At 39.7% G+C, this 17702-nt stretch overlaps 1 protein-coding gene across 1 annotated transcript in view; it reads left to right on the top strand.

Moving 5' to 3' along the window:
- Nucleotides 1-12251, top strand: part of AKIRIN2 (akirin 2) — a 26565-nt gene extending 14314 nt beyond the window's left edge. Inside the window, exons 2-5 of the mRNA XM_011941893.1 lie at nt 5700-5843; nt 9463-9612; nt 11183-11254; nt 11504-12251. Of these exons, the coding sequence (XP_011797283.1) occupies nt 5700-5843; nt 9463-9612; nt 11183-11254; nt 11504-11514 (377 nt within the window). The 3' untranslated portion in view covers nt 11515-12251. The remainder of the gene's footprint in view (nt 1-5699; nt 5844-9462; nt 9613-11182; nt 11255-11503) is intronic.
- The last annotated feature ends 5451 nt before the right edge of the window (nt 12252-17702 follow it).

Below are 17702 nucleotides of genomic sequence, written 5' to 3'. Positions count from 1 at the left end.
GATTACAGGCATGTGCCACCACGCCCAGCTAATTTTGCATTTTTAGTAGAGATGGGGTTTCTCCATGTTGGTCAGGCTGGTCTCGAACTCCCAACCTCAGGTGATCTGCCCACCTCAGCCGTCCAAAGTGCTGGGATTACAGGCATGAGCCACCGTGCCCCGCCCAAGTTGTGCGTTTTAATTTAGAAAGTAATCATGACAGTATCTAGTGTGTAGTTCAGAACCGTACATTGCTCTGTTATTTTGGAACAGTGTCTTAGTTTTAAGTCTTAATGGCTACTGCAAGTGTTCTTTACTTAATTATGTACAGGTTTTCATATCATTTGTGTTCCTGACTAGAACTGGCAGACTTTCTAGATTTTTTTTTTTTTTTTTTGAGACTGAGTCTTGCTCTGTCGCCTGGCTGGAGTGCAGTGGTGTGATCTTGTTTCCCTGCAACCTCCGCCTCTCGTGTTCAAGCAATTCTGCTTCAGCCTCTCAAGTAGCTGGGATTGCAGGCGCCCACCACCATGCCCGGCTAATGTTTGTACTTTTAGTAGAGACAGGGTTTCATCATGTTGGCCAGGCTGATCTCGAACTCCTGACCTCAGGTGATCTGCCTGCCTTGGCCTTCCAAAGTGCTGGGATTACAAGCATTAACTACCGCCCCCAGCCCCAAGATTTCTTTTTTAACCCCATTGTTTGCATTGTCTTTCTAGGTCCACTTTCATTTTGTTTTCCAAAGATATTCCATGGAGAAATAAATGGTATTGATCTATAAAATGATCCAGAGGGACCCCATACACCTAAACTTAAAACTGTTAGCAAAACCTTAATGTTTGATCTAGTAATGGTGTCTAGAGGAAAATAGTAAAGCTTTATGGGTGTGGAGCAAAAGTTTCTAGTTTCACATGTCAGATTTTTAGAACTTAAATTTATGGAACCTAGAAAGATACTTTGACAGCCCACCCTTCCTTTGTGGTTCTCCTTAAAGTTATTTTTAGTTGCTTCTAATTCCGTGTTCTTTGCTCAGTCTAACCTTGATGCTGTTTTTCCTGCCCCCATCAATTCCATTATGCTTTTTATCCCGTAACTACTTTCTCCTGTTCATATTGTTGACCTTATTCATGGTGCCCAGCATTTCCTAAGTAATCAGTGGCAACTAGAAAGAGGCCTTTTATTTCCACGTTTACAATATTTACTTATTTATTTTTTTGAGACAGAGTTTTCTTTCTTGTTGCCCAGGCTGCAGTGCAATGGCATGATCTCAGCTCACTGCAACCTCTGCCTCCTGGGTTCCAGCAATTCACCTGCCTCTGCCTCCCAAGTAGCTGGGATTACAGGCACCCGCTACTGCACCCAGCTAATTTTTGTATTTTTAGTAGAGATGGGGTTTCACTGTATTGGCCAGGCTGGTCTGGTCTCAAACACCTGACCTGAAGTGATCCTCCTGCCTCGGCCTCCGAAAGTGCTGGGATTAAAGGTGTGAGCCACTGCTTTCGGCCTCCTTATTTGTTTTTAAAAATATTCCAAAGAAATAAGTGCTGACTTGTTGATACCACCTAATTAGCAATTTTAGTGACATGTACTAGTTTTGAGAATGAAAATGCTGTGAGTCATAGAACTCGCTAATAATGACTTCCACTTAGCAGTATTTTATGGTAAAAGAGGTAGTTTTTAGGATTTAGTAAAAGAATATACAGCCATTTGTGTGCTGTAGGTTGTCTTGAAGATAACTCTACAGATTTTGCTCTAAATGGTTGCTGCAAATTCAGTCTATGCCTCATAAGCCAAATAGGAAGGCATATGATTAAAACTGGAATATGCAACTGATAATACAAGTGAAGCTTGGACTTTTTTCTTTAATGAACTTTAAATTGTGTTGGCAAGACAATGTCAGATATTACATGTACCTTGGATAAAATGTTAACTTGCTGGTTTGATAAGAGATGGTCAGATCTAAGTAGCTTAGGACTAAGTAGACAAGTACTTTACTGATACATGGAAGGCCTTTATCTACCTGGTGTGAAAGCAACTCAGGTCAGCCAAGTATCTAGATTGAGCTTAGCAATGTGGTGGTTGTAGAATATTGAATCTGAGGAAGTTTCTTGAGTTATCAGCTTCAAGACCGTTTATATCCCTGGACTGAAATAAATTGAGCTTGAGGCTTGCCATTGCAGTTAGCTGTTTGCTACTTGTGCGGTTGAGATCTTGGCCAAGTTAAATTGGACCCTTCACTGCATAACATTGTTGATCACATGTTACCAGTATTAGAGCATTTGAGGGCACCAGTGTGGCTTAGATGACATAGTTGCATCATATTTGATGTAAAAAGCATGCAGTCAATAGCTTTAAAAATTCTTCAGCTCTTTAGCTGACAGTATCAAGTGTTGGCAAGGATGTGGAACAGCTGGAGCTGTAATACTTTTATGGTAGGAATGCAAAATGACAAAATCACTCTGGAAAATGGTTTCGCGATTTTATTTTGTAAGAACAAAATAAACCCTTCATTTGCCATATGATTAGGCAGCCTATTCCCACTCCTAGGTATTTATCCAAGAGAAATGAAAACATGTCCGCCAAAGACTGATACTTGAATATTCGTAATAGTCCCAAATTGGAAACAGTCTAAATGTCCATTAACAGGAGAAAGGATAGATGTGTGTGTATGTATACATACATACAATGGAATTCTCACCAGTGAAAAGGAATTTCTGACTCATGCAAAATATATGAATCTCAAAAGCATTTTGCTGAGTGAAAGTTCAGACATAAAAGTCTGTACTCTTTATGATTCCATTTATGTGAAATTCTAGAGAAGGCAAAACTATATAGTAATAGCAGATGAGCGTTGGTAGACTGTACTGGGGAAGTGGTGATGGTGGTAGTGAATTAACTGCAGAGGAGCCCAAGAGAAGTTTTTGGAGTGATAAAAAGTTACTTATCATAGTTATGTTAGTTCCAAAACTGTATGTATGTACTTGTCAGAACTCAAATGAATTGTACATTTAAATTGGTTAATTTTGTCATTTGTAAATTACACCTTAAAATGTCAGTGATGTCTCTAAGTGTCTGATGGTACAGAGTTTTACAAAGATAAATTTTTAAAAGTTTTACTGTTTCTTAATTCTGGGTTAGCTTTCATTTGAGATTATCAAATGAACAAATTGAGGTGGTGGTTATACAAGCATTCTTTTGGTACATTTTGGTTGTGCTTTGGTTGGCTTGTGAAGCAGAAGGAACACTAAATCTGAGAACAGCTATGTGGTGATGAAAGAACGTATATAAGTCACACAAAAGATAAATATTAAGGTCAGGTTACTCTAAACTAGTACCGCCGGGGGGCATGGCGTGGCGGCTGCTGGGGGCCCGGAGCGAAGTACCCCCCGGCGAAGTACCTCCTAAAATCTCCGGTTATAAATAAATTTTATGATGTTTTGAATAGCACTTTTGATCAGGATAATGGCAGCTTTGGACAGAAAGTGATGAATGTGAGTGAAGCTTTCTTTCAGAGAGCAAAATATAAATGCTGGGTGCGGTGGCTCACACCTATAATCCTAGCACTTTGGGAGACCGAGGAAGGTGGATCACCTGAGGTCAGGAGTTCGAGACAGGCCTGACCAATGTGGTGAAACCCTATCTCTACCAAAAATACAAAAATTAGCTGGGCGTGGTAGCTCACGCTTGTAGTCCCAGCTACTCGGGAGGCTGATGCAGGCGAATTGCTTGAACCTGGGAGGCAGAGGTTGCAGTGAGCCGAGATGGCGCCACTGCACTCCAGCCTGCATGACTGAGCGATACTCCGTCTGGAAAAGAAAAAAACGCTTTAGATTGCTGTTACTGAAAAGAGGTCTGTTATTTATAAAATGAGGATATTTGTGTTTGTCCTGGTTGATACCAGATGTTACATTAGTTTTATTGGGTACCTCTGGTGAATATTAGGCAACCTATTTATATCAAGGTATGCTTACCATTCAGTAGACAACTCTTTCATGCCAACACTGATAATTTAATAATTTAACCACTGTCACTCAGTTGGAATAACTTTGTTTTCAAATTACAAAGTAGTTCAAATAAATGCAAAAGGACTGAAAATGACCATAACCCATATTAAACAAATGTTAACAAATGAAAAATGTTAAATACAGCTAAAGCACCCCAACATAACCATCCTGAAATTAATCATTGTAGACCTGTTTATGTACACACGAATGTGTGATTTTGTACTTAAACCACACATTCATGTATATATAAACAGGTCTTTTTATACAACAAAATTTATGTAAATGGTATCTTTAACTGGATATGTCTTGCAACTTTTTTTCAGTTTAAATAATGAAACAGGCAGTATCTAAAATGTTTAAGGGAACTTATTTGTCCTCCCAGAGTCTCTCAAAAATTCTAAAAGTTCTCCTAGGGAAATAAAGTGAGAAAAGAGGTAAGTGACAAGATTTTGTAGATATGGTGGTTATCTACGAAAACCACCAGTATTACATTTTAAAAAGAATTATTGTATGTAAATCTTTAGCTTTCTTTTTTGTGTGTCATAGAGACAGGGTCCCTTTATGTTGCCCAGGCTGGTCTCGACCTCCTGGCCTCTAGTGACCCTCCCACCTCGACCTCCCAAAGCGCCATGGTTACAGGTGTTAAGCCACCACACTTCACCAATATCTGACAGTTCTTAAATTAATGCATCATTGTAGAATTGAATGTTAAGGCTACACTTCACTCTGTCAGTCTTTTTATTGCCAGTTAATTGCCACCTAAACATTTCATTTTTGTTTAATCTTGCTTTGGATTTTGATTAGTAAACTTCTAGGGATGTAGTTTCACATTGACAATCTGTTAAATTGGGAGCTATGGAGTGTGGAGGTGTAGTGAGGAAGTCTGGATGGGGAGTGGAAACCCCCAGGTAGGGATTTTCTGGAGGGGCCAGATGGTAATTATTTTGAGTTAGAAATCTTTCTGAAATGAATCATACTGGCCTAAAAGATACGCCAGATATAATTTTACTCATTCGTGTGATTGTGGTTCAAGATAATTGCACTGTGGTATAGTGGTTCTTATTTATTGAGGACTTGTCATGTACCAGTCACTTCACATGGTCTCTCCCTCACCGCACCCTCCAGCCCCAAGATTCAGAATGCTATAGTATTCTTAGGTTTTACTGAGCTTCAAATAATTGGCCATGGCTATTTAATGTGTGATGACTTTTTTAGTTCCCATCTGCTTTGTCATTTTGTTGACCTACTGTCACTTCAGACTGTTGTGTGCTTGAATATACATAATCCCCCATGCCCCTTCTTATTTATGGGCTTGGGAAAGGCATAAAGGCATTAAAGGCAGTTGGAAAAGCCTGTTAGTGTAATAGTTCTATGTGATGAATAAATGAGCTTTGAGTTTGGAACTCAAGAATCTGAGTAAAATAGGTGTTTGGGTTCAAAGACTCCTTGACCATTATTTTGATTGAAAAACTTTATTTTTGCTAGTCAGTGCTCAGCAAGAATATTGTTGAACAGCTGAATTCCAGTTGGTGTGTATGTGCTAAGTGAATGTCCTCATTTATGCTGAAGTGAGTTCCTACCAGAATGTCAGTTTTCTGGATATTATTTGAAAGGAATATTTTGGGTAGATTGGTCTACTAAATAATGTTGGAAAGCCAACCTCTTTTTTAATGTGAAAGTTTTTATCTTGCCAAATTTTAACTTTTTTTATTTTAGAACAAATTCTGTACAACATAAAACAAGAGTATAAACGAATGCAGAAGAGAAGACATTTAGAAACGAGTTTCCAACAGACAGATCCGTGTTGTACTTCTGATGCACAGCCACATGCATTTCTCCTCAGTGGACCAGCTTCACCAGGTAATAACATTTCTTTTCATTTACAAAGTTTATTATTTAGAGTGGGAAAAGTTTAATCCAAATTGTCTTTAGTCATTTAAGCTACTCTATCTCCTCTGAGTTTTAAAAAAAAACATTTATACAAGTAATGCATAACATCTTAAAAATATGGTACAAAATAAGGAATTATCACTTGGATTCCCACTAACCAGAGACAACTACCTGTATAATAATATCCCCAAAGTGGACATCCTGTAAATACTATGATTTGTAGACTTTATTAAAAAAATTAACAATAGGCCAGGCACGGTGGCTCATGCCTGTAATCCCAGCACTTGGGGAGGCCGAGCGAAGTAGACAGATCACTTGAGGTCAGGAGTTGAGACCTGCCTGGCCAACATGGTAAAACCCTGTCTCTACTGGAAATAGAAAAATTAGCCAGGCATGGTGGCATGTGCCTGTAGTCCCAGCCCCTTGGGAGGCTGAGGTATGAGAATCACTTGAACCCGGGAGGGGGAGGTTGCAGTGAGCTGAGATCGTGCCGCTGCACTCCAGCTTGGGCGACAGAGTGAGACTTTGTCTCAAAAAAAAAAATTAACAATACTATATGCTCTTTTGTTAGGCATAGATGTACCTTGTCATAACCGAACGCTTATTGGTAATTCAACTTAGATGTTTTGCCAGTATAGTATTTTAAGAAATATCCCTGTATACATACCCTCCCTTACACACTTGTCTTACTGGGATAGATTTCTAAAGGTGGATTATTACTACTTTTTTTGATCCTGTATCTGTTTTTACCTACCTTTTGTTGGGGGGAGTGTTTGCAAATAACCTTCCTTTAAAAAAAAAAAAGGAATAAGGACTACTTGAAGCAAAGAGAAAGTTGAAGGTTTTGCTGAAAGAGAGCCATCAATAGTGGCTCTTACCTTTAGTAAAGTTCTCAGCAAAATAGCTTTTCTTGTGACAACAGTTGCCTTTGTTCAACGCTTTCTCCTCCCTCTAGCAAGGGTAGGAAAACCTGACAATAAAAAAATTTCGACCAGGCGTGGTGGCTCATGCCGGTAATCCCAGCACTTTGGGAGGCCGAGGCGGGCGGATCATGAGGTCAGGAGATCGAGAACATCCTGGCTAACACAGTGAAACTCCATCACTCTAAAAAAACAAAAAATTAGCTGGGTGTGGTGGCAGGTGCCTGTAGTCCCAGCTACTGAGGTAGGAGAATGGCATGAACCTGGGAGGCAGAGCTTGCAGTGAGCAGAGATCGCACCATTGCACTCCGGCCTGGGCGACAGAGCGAGACTCCGTCTCAAAAAAAAGAAAACAGAAAAAAAAAAAACAAAGACCATAATATAGTCAAATAAAATTAGATTAGGAAACATGAAATTGTTCAAAACTAAATACCGCCATGCCCGAAACATAGTAAGAGGTGAGGGTTGGGTACTAGACTATATTAGCAGGAAACCAAGATCATTATTTCCTTACTCACTTAGAAGATCAGTTAACTGGCAGTCTTAAGTAACAAAGCTGGGATTGTGAAAAAAATTAAGATAGCCTTGGGTAATTATGGAATAAAGCTGGTGTGCTTTGTTATTGTGATGTGCGCAGTTCTAATAAGCATAGTTAACTAGCTCCTGCCATGCTGGTTATAAGCAGCATTAAGTTAAGAGAGTAATATTGGTGGTACCAGGGCAAATTCACAGAGCGAGATGAAGAAACAATTGGTAACAAATGAGTGGTGCACTTGAATGTGAATAAAATACTTCTAGCAGTATTACAATAGATATTATTACTACAAAATATTTTCTCTTTTATAAAAAAATACTAATAGGTATAAAAATGCTGAAGGAATATTCTTGCCAATTTACTAATGAAATTGACAGACACTGATGTTGCAGCTGCTTTGGGATTCTTAGTGTGATGACAGTGTAGTTCTATGATATTATAGTTTTGAGCATAGCATTATCAGCTCAATGCTGGAGCTTATTTTTCCATGTGAATTGTTGTTAACTGAATGGTAGTAGTCAATGTGTTCAAACACCTTTAGAATCATTTATGCTTCTCCAGCAAAGTAGATTCCAGAACGTCTTTTTTATTTTGTTTTATTTTGTTTTTGAGACAGGGTCTCACTCCGTTGCCCAGGCTGGAGTAGAGTGGCTCACTGCAACCTCTACCTCAGCCTACCCTGTAGCTAGGAACAGGCACATGCCACCACTCCCAGCCAATCTTTGTATTTTTACTAGAGACATGGTTTGCCATGTGCAGGCTGGCCTTGAGCTCAAGGGTTCCACCTGCTTCAGCCTCCCAGAAAGTGCTGGGATTATAGGTATGAGCCACCATACCCAGCTAGATTCCAGAATGTTTTTTAATCTTTTTGAAAAAGGGTTCATGCTGTACCTTCTTTTTTTAAACATAAAGGTTTTATTGTGCCAACATGAAATTTCTTTTTTTTTTTTTTTTTTTAGATGGAGTTTCCCTCTTGTTGCCTAGGCTGGAGTGCAACGGCATGATCTTGGCTCACCGTAACCTCCGCCTCCTGGGTTCAAGTGATTCTCCTGCCTCAGCCTCCCAAGTAGCTGGGATTACAGGCGTCCGCCACCACGCCCAGCTAATTTTGTATTTTTAGTAGAGACGAAGTTTCTCCATGTTGGTCAGGCTGGTCTTGAACTTCTGACCTCAGGTGATCCGCCCGCCTCAGCCTCCCAAAGTGCTGGTATGACAGGCGTAAGCCACCATGCCCAGCCTATTTTCTTTTTTAATAAAGGAAAACCCCTTTCTAAAGGTGTGAAATGATGGTAGAATAACTTACCAGTTCATTGTGTGTGGGCTGTTAAGATATTAATGGTATGGCTTTGAAGACTACTAAGTGTCTTTTTACTGGCATAATGATTTGTTATTCTGGGACTAAATAAATTAAGTTTAGACCTGAGGTGTTCTTTATTCCTGGCGTAGGAAAGTTTAGTCACTAAAATACTTCATGGTATGGTATTTTCCAGAAAGGAGATAAGAAGTTTTGTAATGGGACCCATCATTGTAATGTTTGTTTTTGTCTTTTTTAAATTTAATTTTTAATTTTTTGTTTTTGTTTTTTTGAGATGGAGTTTTGCTCTTTTTGCCCAGGCTGGAGTGCAGTGGCAAGATCTCGGCTCACTGCAACCTCTGCCTCCTGGGTTCAAGCAATTCTCCTGCCTCAGCCTCCCCAGTAGCTGGGATTACAGGTGCCCGCCATCATGCCTGGCTGATTTTTTTTGTATTTGTAGTAGAGACAGGGTTTCACCATGTTGGCCAGGCTGGTTTCAAACTCCTGACCTCAGGTGATCTGCCCGCCTCGGCCTCCCAAAGTGTTGGGATTGCAGGCATGAGTACCACACCCAGCCTTTCTTATGTCTTAAAGTTTTTTCTACTCATCTTTAGACTTTTTTTTATCTTGATTACATCTTGCCATGTTTTTCCAGCGTCACCGGCTGATGGAATTATTATTTTGGTTGTTTTAAGACTTGTGAAATGCTGTGCTTAAAATCTGATTTTAAAATGCTTTTATATCAAGATTGAAGAGATCCAATTGAAACCTCTTCATTTAGAAACTGCTTTCTATCATGGCTCTAAACCAGGTGCTATTTTTTGTCCTCATTGTACATAGGGTCTTCATCTGCAGCATCCTCACCATTAAAAAAAGAACAGCCCTTATTTACTCTACGGCAGGTTGGGATGATCTGTGAACGTTTGTTGAAAGAACGTGAAGAGAAAGTTCGAGAAGAATATGAAGAAATATTGAACACAAAACTTGCAGGTATGAGGTGTGTTTATTAGAGAGTTTCCAAGGAACTCAGTTGTACAAAATGCATTATTTTCCACGTGTGCTTTAATTTCACTTTCGATACACTAGTGCAGTATATTCTCTGAGAACTAGAAAATTTCCGTTCAGGAAAGGAAATTAACCTTATGGCTCATGGCCCGCCTTGGTAACCTCAGGAAAAGACTATTGGCTAGCCATGTAGATCAGCAGGAGTATTAGTATGTACCCTGTACTAAAAAAGGATGTTAGTTGTTTACCTCAATTTGGTTGTGGATTTTTTGACTTCATATTTTTCATAACTTTGCCATCAATCTAGACATTTAAAATATCTAATTGGCTGTCACTGTGTAAGTCATTTGAGTATCAAACTGCAGTCCTGTTTTAATTATCAGAAGAAATCAGTAAAATTTGATAATTTAAGTACAGTAAATAAAATTTATTATGTATGGTAACATAAATAGAATGTTTAACCACAGATTTACTGTTTATATAGATAAGTAAGCTTTTTGATTCTTAAGGAATTAATGTAGAGGTGTTAATGCAGAGAAGAGAATTTGCTTAGATATATAACCGCTTTTTCTGTGACAACTTGATCAGGTTTTAGGTAGTTTTTTGTTGTTAGCTTTTGTTATCCTATTCTCATTGCAGTCAGTTGCCATTCATAGCCCACATACAGTAACTTTCAGAGTAGAAGGGTAAAAACCTATTGAAAGCCCTTTGTTTTTTTTTTTTTTTTTTTCACCCAGGCTGGAGTGCAGTGGCAGTGTTGGCCCACTGCCAGCTCCGCCTTTTAGGTTCACACCATTCTCCTGCCTCAGCCTCCCATGTAGCTGGGACTCCAGGCACCCGCCACCACGCCCGGCTAATTTTTTTGTATTTTTAGTAGAGACAGGGTTTCACCGTGTTAGCCAGGATGGTCTCGATATCCTGACCTCATGATCTGCCCGCCTCGGCCTTCCAAAGTGCTGGGATTACAGGCGTGAGCCACCGCGCCTGGCCAGTGTTTTTGTTTTTTTTTTAAAAAATGGAGTCTCGCTCTGTCGCCCAGGCTGGAGTGCAATGGCACGATCTCGGCTCATTGCAACCTCTGCCTCCCAGGCTCAAGCGATTCTCCTGCCTTAGCCTCCCGAGTAGCTGGGACTACAGGTATGTGCCACCATGCCCAGCTAATTTTTTTTTTTTTTTGTATTAGTAGAGACGGGGTTTCACCATGTTAGCCAGGATGGTCTCAATCTCTTGACCTTACGATTCGCCCGCCTCGGCCTCCCAAAGTGCTGGGGTTACAGGCGTGAGCCACTGAGTCCGGCCTTGTTTTTAATTGTTAGGAAATAATAAATCTCACCTATTCTTTATGTGAGGTCATGTGATCGGACTAAAACCTAGGTTTCTTGACTGATAAGCTCCATGCTGTTTTTATTTGATACACTATTAGTACTACCGAGGTTATGTAAGTGATTGTCAACTTAGAATTGTTTTACTATACATTTTGTATTTTCAGTTTATCTGGCTCTTAATATTAAGGCATTTTACAAATCATGTAATTGATATGTACCTTGATTTATAGAACAATATGATGCGTTTGTGAAGTTTACGCATGATCAAATAATGCGACGATATGGAGAACAGCCTGCTAGTTGTAAGTATTTCACCTTTGAAGTTATAAACTCAAAATAAGCCTATCTTTTAAGAAGACATTATAATTATTTTCATACTCAAAAAGAGAATTTAACAAAATTACTGAGACTGTATGGAGGAAATAGGCAGTATAACTTTGCAAGCCGTTTGGTTACTTAAATACCTAGGGGCAATACTGGGAATCAACGTCTAGTATTTGTTTGGATTTTGACCCGTATTTTGCACTAATTTTCCTTTTCTCACCCTTTAGATGTTTCATGAATCACGTATCCTGCATTTGTGGGCTGCCTTGTTCCTTGTTGAGTTGTTGCAAGAGGTCCCATTTATGACATGCAGCAATGCCAATACCCCTTCTGTGAATACAGGTTATTTCAAGCTTTCGTCAGTGGCAACCACTCTTAGGCAGCAGCAACTGGTTTTGGAAATTTCCCTGATGTCAGTACCACCTGGATGTGGACCTTTGCTACCTGTATTAATACCAGTGGCCTCATTTTGCTGTATCATTACAATTTGGCTTCTTATATTAATGTTTGAAAAGGATTAAAGCTGGTATTCTAGAACATGCCCTTCACTGGTTGTGTAAATAAAACTGTAGAATGACACTTCAGATGAAGTTAGTGTGATTTTAATTGTGCACTACAACCAAGCTGTAACCAGTTACTAATTTTAGAATGTAATCCCAGGACAATATTAAGCAAATAGCCTGCAGTGCTTCCTGTGAAATAGTGAAGGAGGAGGGCATTTCTGTATTCCAGGACTTTTTGGGGTTTCAGAATGGGTTTATATGATTTTTTTTTTTGGTAGTTTTATTTATTCTATCAGTCTTTTTAACAAATGTTTATTGCTGCATTTTTTTTTTTCCCAGTGTATCATTGTTTTATTGCCCTTGTAGTACTGGAATTTAGTTGGAAGAATAAAACATTCACTTCTATTCTGCTTGTTTCTTAATGTACAGATGGGGGTAGTATTTGAATAAAGGCGGTGTTTTAAAACGTAAACATTTTCCAGGAATCAATGAAGTTAATTTTCTAAGATTTTAGTGCTATTTCAAAAAGCAGTTCTGATTCTAAATTCCTTCTGTAACTTACTGCCTGATAGGATGTTACAGGTATCTTAACTGCTATAGAATTACCTCAGGTATCAGTAGAATCCAGTTTTTCCTTTAAGGACTTGATACGCAAAAGCTTGATTTCAGCAAATTTGACTCCCTTTCCATACATGGTTTCCAGACATAGCTTTCTTACAAGGAAGTGAGCAAAAAAATGCTTCAGTGAATTCTTTTGTTGAATTCTAATAGCATATTTCTAAAATTTAAGACAATCTTAAATACATATTTATAATTGATCAAATTAGTAGAAGAAAAAGGATTTTTTTGTTTTTTGTTTTTTTTTGATACGGAGTTTTGCTCTTATCACCCAGACTGGAGTGCAATGGTGCAATCTCAGCTCACTGCAACCTCCGTCTCCCAAGTTCAAGCGATTCTCCTGCCTCAGCCTCCTGAGTTGCTGGGATTACAGGAATGGGCCATCACACCCAGCTAATTTTTTGTATTTTTAGTAGAGATGTGGTTTCACCATTTTGGCTGGGCTGGTCTCGAACTCCTGACCTCAGTTGATCCGCCCATCTCAGCCTCCCAAAGTGCTGGGATTACAGGCGTGAAACACTGCGCCCGGCCAGATCTTTTTTTTCTTTTTAGCTTTGGTAATTACATTTCACCAATTCTGTGGTTTCACAAGGTGCCCAGGCAATTTATATGCCAATTAGTGATTGAGAAACATTGGTATAGCACAGGGTGGCAATAAGGTGCATAATTCTATGCCCCCCCCCACCCTTTTTTTTGAGACAGAGTCTTGCTCTGTCACCAGGCTGGAGTGCAGTGCTGCCATCTTGCTCACTGCAACCTCCACCTCTTGGGTTCAAGTGATTCTCCTGCCTCAGCCTCCTGAGTAGCTGGGACTACAGGTGTGCACCACCACGTCCTGCTAATTTTTGTATTTTTAGTAGAGATGGGGTTTCACCATGTTGGCCAGGATGGTCTTGATCTCGACCTCGTGATCCGCCCGCCGCGGCCTCCCAAAGTGCTGGGATTACAGGCGTGAGCCACTGCACCCGACCAATCCTACCCCCTTTCAATGGTCTAGAACAGAGATTCTCAACCTCAGTACTTAATGGCAGTTTGGGCCAGATCATTCTTTGTTGTGGTGACTGTTCCTGTGTATTATTAATATTTAGCCACATCTCTGGCCTCTACCACAACTGTGATAACCAAAGTGTCTGTAGACATTGCCAAATGTCCCTGAGGGACAAAACAGTTCCCAGCTAAGAACCACTGGTTAACAGGACAGCCTGTAGTCCCAGCTACTTGGGAGGCTGAGGCACAAGAATCTCTTGAACCCAGGAGGCAGAGGTTGCAGTGACCTGAGATCATGCCACTGCACTCCAGTCCAAGTGACAAAGTGAGGCTTCATCTCGGAAAAAAAATAAAAAATTTTTTTTCTTCCACAGCCAAATTTCTGCATTATCACTTACCCAAAAGTCCTAGCTTATGGGCTACTCTGACTTCAGATGGGTCCAGTAGTTGATTAGTCCAAATACCAAGCATACATGATTTCAATATTAAGATTATTTTAGCTACCTAGGGATTCTGAATTCCCCAAATCCCTGAAATTGCTTGTAATAAGTATCTATAGAATTGTGTTAATAGTCAACTTAGTAAAAGGCAGTACTGATATAGTACTGTACTATGATATGTTTAGTAAATCTTTGATTAACAAGTGCACATAGGTATAATTCTTTGAATTTTTGGAAAAATAGGCAATCTGAGAAAAATAAATATTGGAGGTTTAAACTAGTAAAGCTGTCTTTGGCCTATGGCAAGAAGTAGACACGACCGTAAAGAAAATGGTGGAAGATTCTCAGGCTCTACCTATCCCCCGAGACTGCTTTAGACAATTGGTGGGAGGGGAGAACTTTTGGAATCTGTTTAATATGCTGCCTAGGTGATTCAAGCAGCTAGGGTTGGAAATGACTTGTTTTTGCCCTGTTTGGGTTCTCTTTACTCCCTTCAAACTCTTACAGTAATTGGTATTAAATGAGTATTCTACAAAAGCACCCTGGTAGTCTGACTCTCTGTCTACTCAAGGATATATGGCTCCCACAACTCTCTGCTCCTGCATTTGCCCTAGGTAAGGAGCACTAGATGCAAACCCATGTCTCAGGCAAAGATACAGCTCCAGCAGTCCTCTCCTCTCTATTGCATCTGTTTTCTTTCTCTACTAAATCATTTCCAAAAGCATAATCATGTTATTAAAAAATCTTTTGATCCTATATCGCTTGCTAGTGATTATTTTACTGCTCCTCTTTATAAAAGCAAAACTCAAGAATTTTCTAAACTTCCCCCAGTTTATTACCCCCACCTTTTTTCACCAACTTGTTTTATTAGGAAAAAAAATTCAAACAGAAAAGTTGACTTTCCCACCTAAAATACTTCCCTAATTTAACATCAAGTCCTTACTTCAAATTTTTCCATGTGTCTCTTTTTTAAATAGCTACCCTCATCCCCCAAATAGGATTCAATTAAGATTCTTTCTTTCTGGAAATACTAGGCCTGTTGTCTTCTTGAGTTTTTCCTTGTAGTGTCATTAATTGTAACTTCTAATATCCCTTTGAACTTCCTGTAAACTGAAAGGTCTAAAGTTTTTGTAAGTTTCAGGTTAAACTTGTGCAGGAGTGCAAGGTGTCTCCATATTGCCTCACACAGTTACGGCTTTTCCAGGCTAAGTTTGGACACTTGGTTAGGTCATCTGATAGGTGATTAGACTTCGTCTCCACTCCGTTACTCTTAGTAAAACACAGCAAAGATTTCCACTTTGTTAAATCTAATCAGCAGCCAGCATTTGACCTTGAAGCACTCTTCAGTTGGCTTGCAAAATACTACACTTGCTTGATGTTTCTCCTTTACTGGCTGTTCCTTCTCAGTCTGTCTTTTGCTGCTGGCCCAATCCTGATTTCCCTGAATTTTGCTAAAACATAAGTGTGCCCCCAAGCTCGACCTTGGGCTGCGTGCCTCCTCTCTTAGTACTCATCTTGGTGATCTCATCTCATCACATAAGGACATCAGATTATATTAACCTCTCCATGTGACATCTTCAGTTAGGTATCTAGTAGACACCTCGAAATTTATGTCTAAAACTTATTTTTGCCTCTGAAATTTTTCCTCTCAGTCATCCTCAATCACTTAATGGCCACTCCATTCTTTGTTTCAAGGCAGAAACGATCTTGGACTCCTCACATCCTTCATCTAATCTTAGTTCCACCTAAAATGTTAACATCTCTACTGCCATTACCCTAATCCAAGACACTATCATAGTTTGCTTTGATTATTTCTGTGGTTTCCTAACTGGTCTTTGTTTTGCCTCATTTTGTCTTCTCTTACCCATCCTATTCTCTCATAGCAACCAGACTGATCCTTTAAAACTCTTAAGTTTTGTTTAGATGGCTTCCTACCTAAGTAAAAGAAACTTCACAAAGGTCTGTGGAGCCCTAAACTACCTGCACTCAACCCCACCTCATTCAATTCCTATTGAATTCCTCCTGCTCACTCTACCTTGTCCACATTGGCCACCTTTGCTCTTCTTCCAGCGTAGCTAGCCGTAGGATTTTTGTTAGTGCTAGTGTCTGCCTAGCATGCTCTTCTCCCACAAAACTTCATGGAAAATTTTTTCCTAACTCTTGACTTTTTGCACAAATGTCATCTCAATGAGGCCTGCTCTGACCACTCTGTTTAAAATTGCAGCCTGAACATCCTGGTGCTCTGCCCTGCATTTGTTTGTTTTACTCCCTCTGGTAAATGCAATGAAGGCAGGGATCTTTGCTCACTGGCATACAGTACCTGGCACATGGCACATGCTGGGTATTTTTTGAATGAATTTCACCCCACTTCAATTCAGGGTTTTCAGATCAGTATTTCTTAAATGAAAGATTTAGTAAAGCGGAATACTTCCTTTGTAAGATATTTTGGTAGCGTTTTCCTGAATTACAGAATGGACACAGAATTGAACTGGCATTTCATAGGCTGTCTTGAGGGTTTTGTGCTCCATTAATGATTACCACAAAGGAGCTTCATGTTTTAATTTTATAACTCTTTTGTGTATTCATTGTGAAAATGGGGCAGTTTTCGACTGGGCATGGTGGCTCATGCCTGTAATCCCAGCACTTAGGTGGGTGGATCGCTTGAGCCCAGGAGTTCAAGACCAGCCTGGCCAACATGGCAAAACCCCATCTCTACTAAAAATAAAAAAATTAGCCAGGCGTGGTGGCACACGCCTGTGGTCCCAGCTACTTGGGAGGCTGAGGCAAGAGAATGGCTTGAACCCAGGAGGTGGAGGTTGCAGTGAGCCCAGATCGTGTCACTGCACTGCAGCCAGGGCGACAGAAAGAGACTCTGTCTCAAAAAAGAAAAAGAAAATAGGGCAGCTGCCATGCTGTTACTTTCTTACATAATCTTTACTGAGGAAAGTCAAAAGTGGTTCAGTGCATGACATGCGTTTAGGTTAGATAAATTCAACTTAGTACCCAGCAAAAGAAAAGTAAGGCACGGCTACTTACTCTACTCAGTGAATCTTGTGCCTTAGATATGAATCTGCTGGTCTGTGTGAGGCCAGTTCCTCTGTACCTTCTAGTGTAAAAAGCATCTTGCTGTATGAGTGTTGTTCAAAGTAATGGTTTTTAAACACTGACAATTTTATCTGGTGCTCATATGCATCATTTGAAACCACACTGTACATAGTGATGGTGTCCTTGTATTGGAAGACCTTCCCTGTTGCCAACTTCCTTACCTTAAATAGATGGAAAATCATTAAAATCACCTATTCTTTCCCTAGATTTGTACTATTGTTTAAAAACAAAACACATGGTTGGAGGCAAGACTAGAAGAATATTGAGAAAAAATATTGAGCTAATTGCTATGAAGGGAAACCATGGAAATCTCATTGACTTAACGTGAGAAATTTATTCTTTGATCATACTCATTTGGTGGGCTGTGTTCCACACCCTCACTCAAGGACCCCTAGAATGACAGAGGCTCTGTCTTTAATACATGGATTCCAAGGTGTCAAAGCCTCTATTTGTCCAGTTGCTTTCTATGATAATGGTAGTACTTGTGTTTAGTTTGCATATAATAAATTTCGTAACATTCAAGCTGACAGTCCTGGGTACATATGTAGAGGTGTTTACATTCTGTTGAATAAGAAATCCTGGCACCTTTTAAATGAAGATGAAAAGATACCTAATCTAACTTAACTACCTATGCTGGTCATTGTCTTTCCCAAAGCTCTGCAGGGCTAGGTGCTTTCTGCTCTGACTTGCAGTTGATTATTTATGATACCTTGGGGTTTCCCCTTATTTTTAGCCTTGGCAACATTTTGACTTTTTTTTTTTTTTTTTTTTTT

The sequence above is a fragment of the Colobus angolensis genome, unplaced genomic scaffold (genome assembly GCF_000951035.1).
Source record: "Colobus angolensis palliatus isolate OR3802 unplaced genomic scaffold, Cang.pa_1.0 Scaffold203, whole genome shotgun sequence".
In the NCBI taxonomy this organism is placed as follows: domain Eukaryota; kingdom Metazoa; phylum Chordata; class Mammalia; order Primates; family Cercopithecidae; genus Colobus; species Colobus angolensis.
The sequence above is the reverse complement of the archived record's forward strand: the minus strand, read 5'-3'. Positions and strand labels throughout refer to the sequence as shown.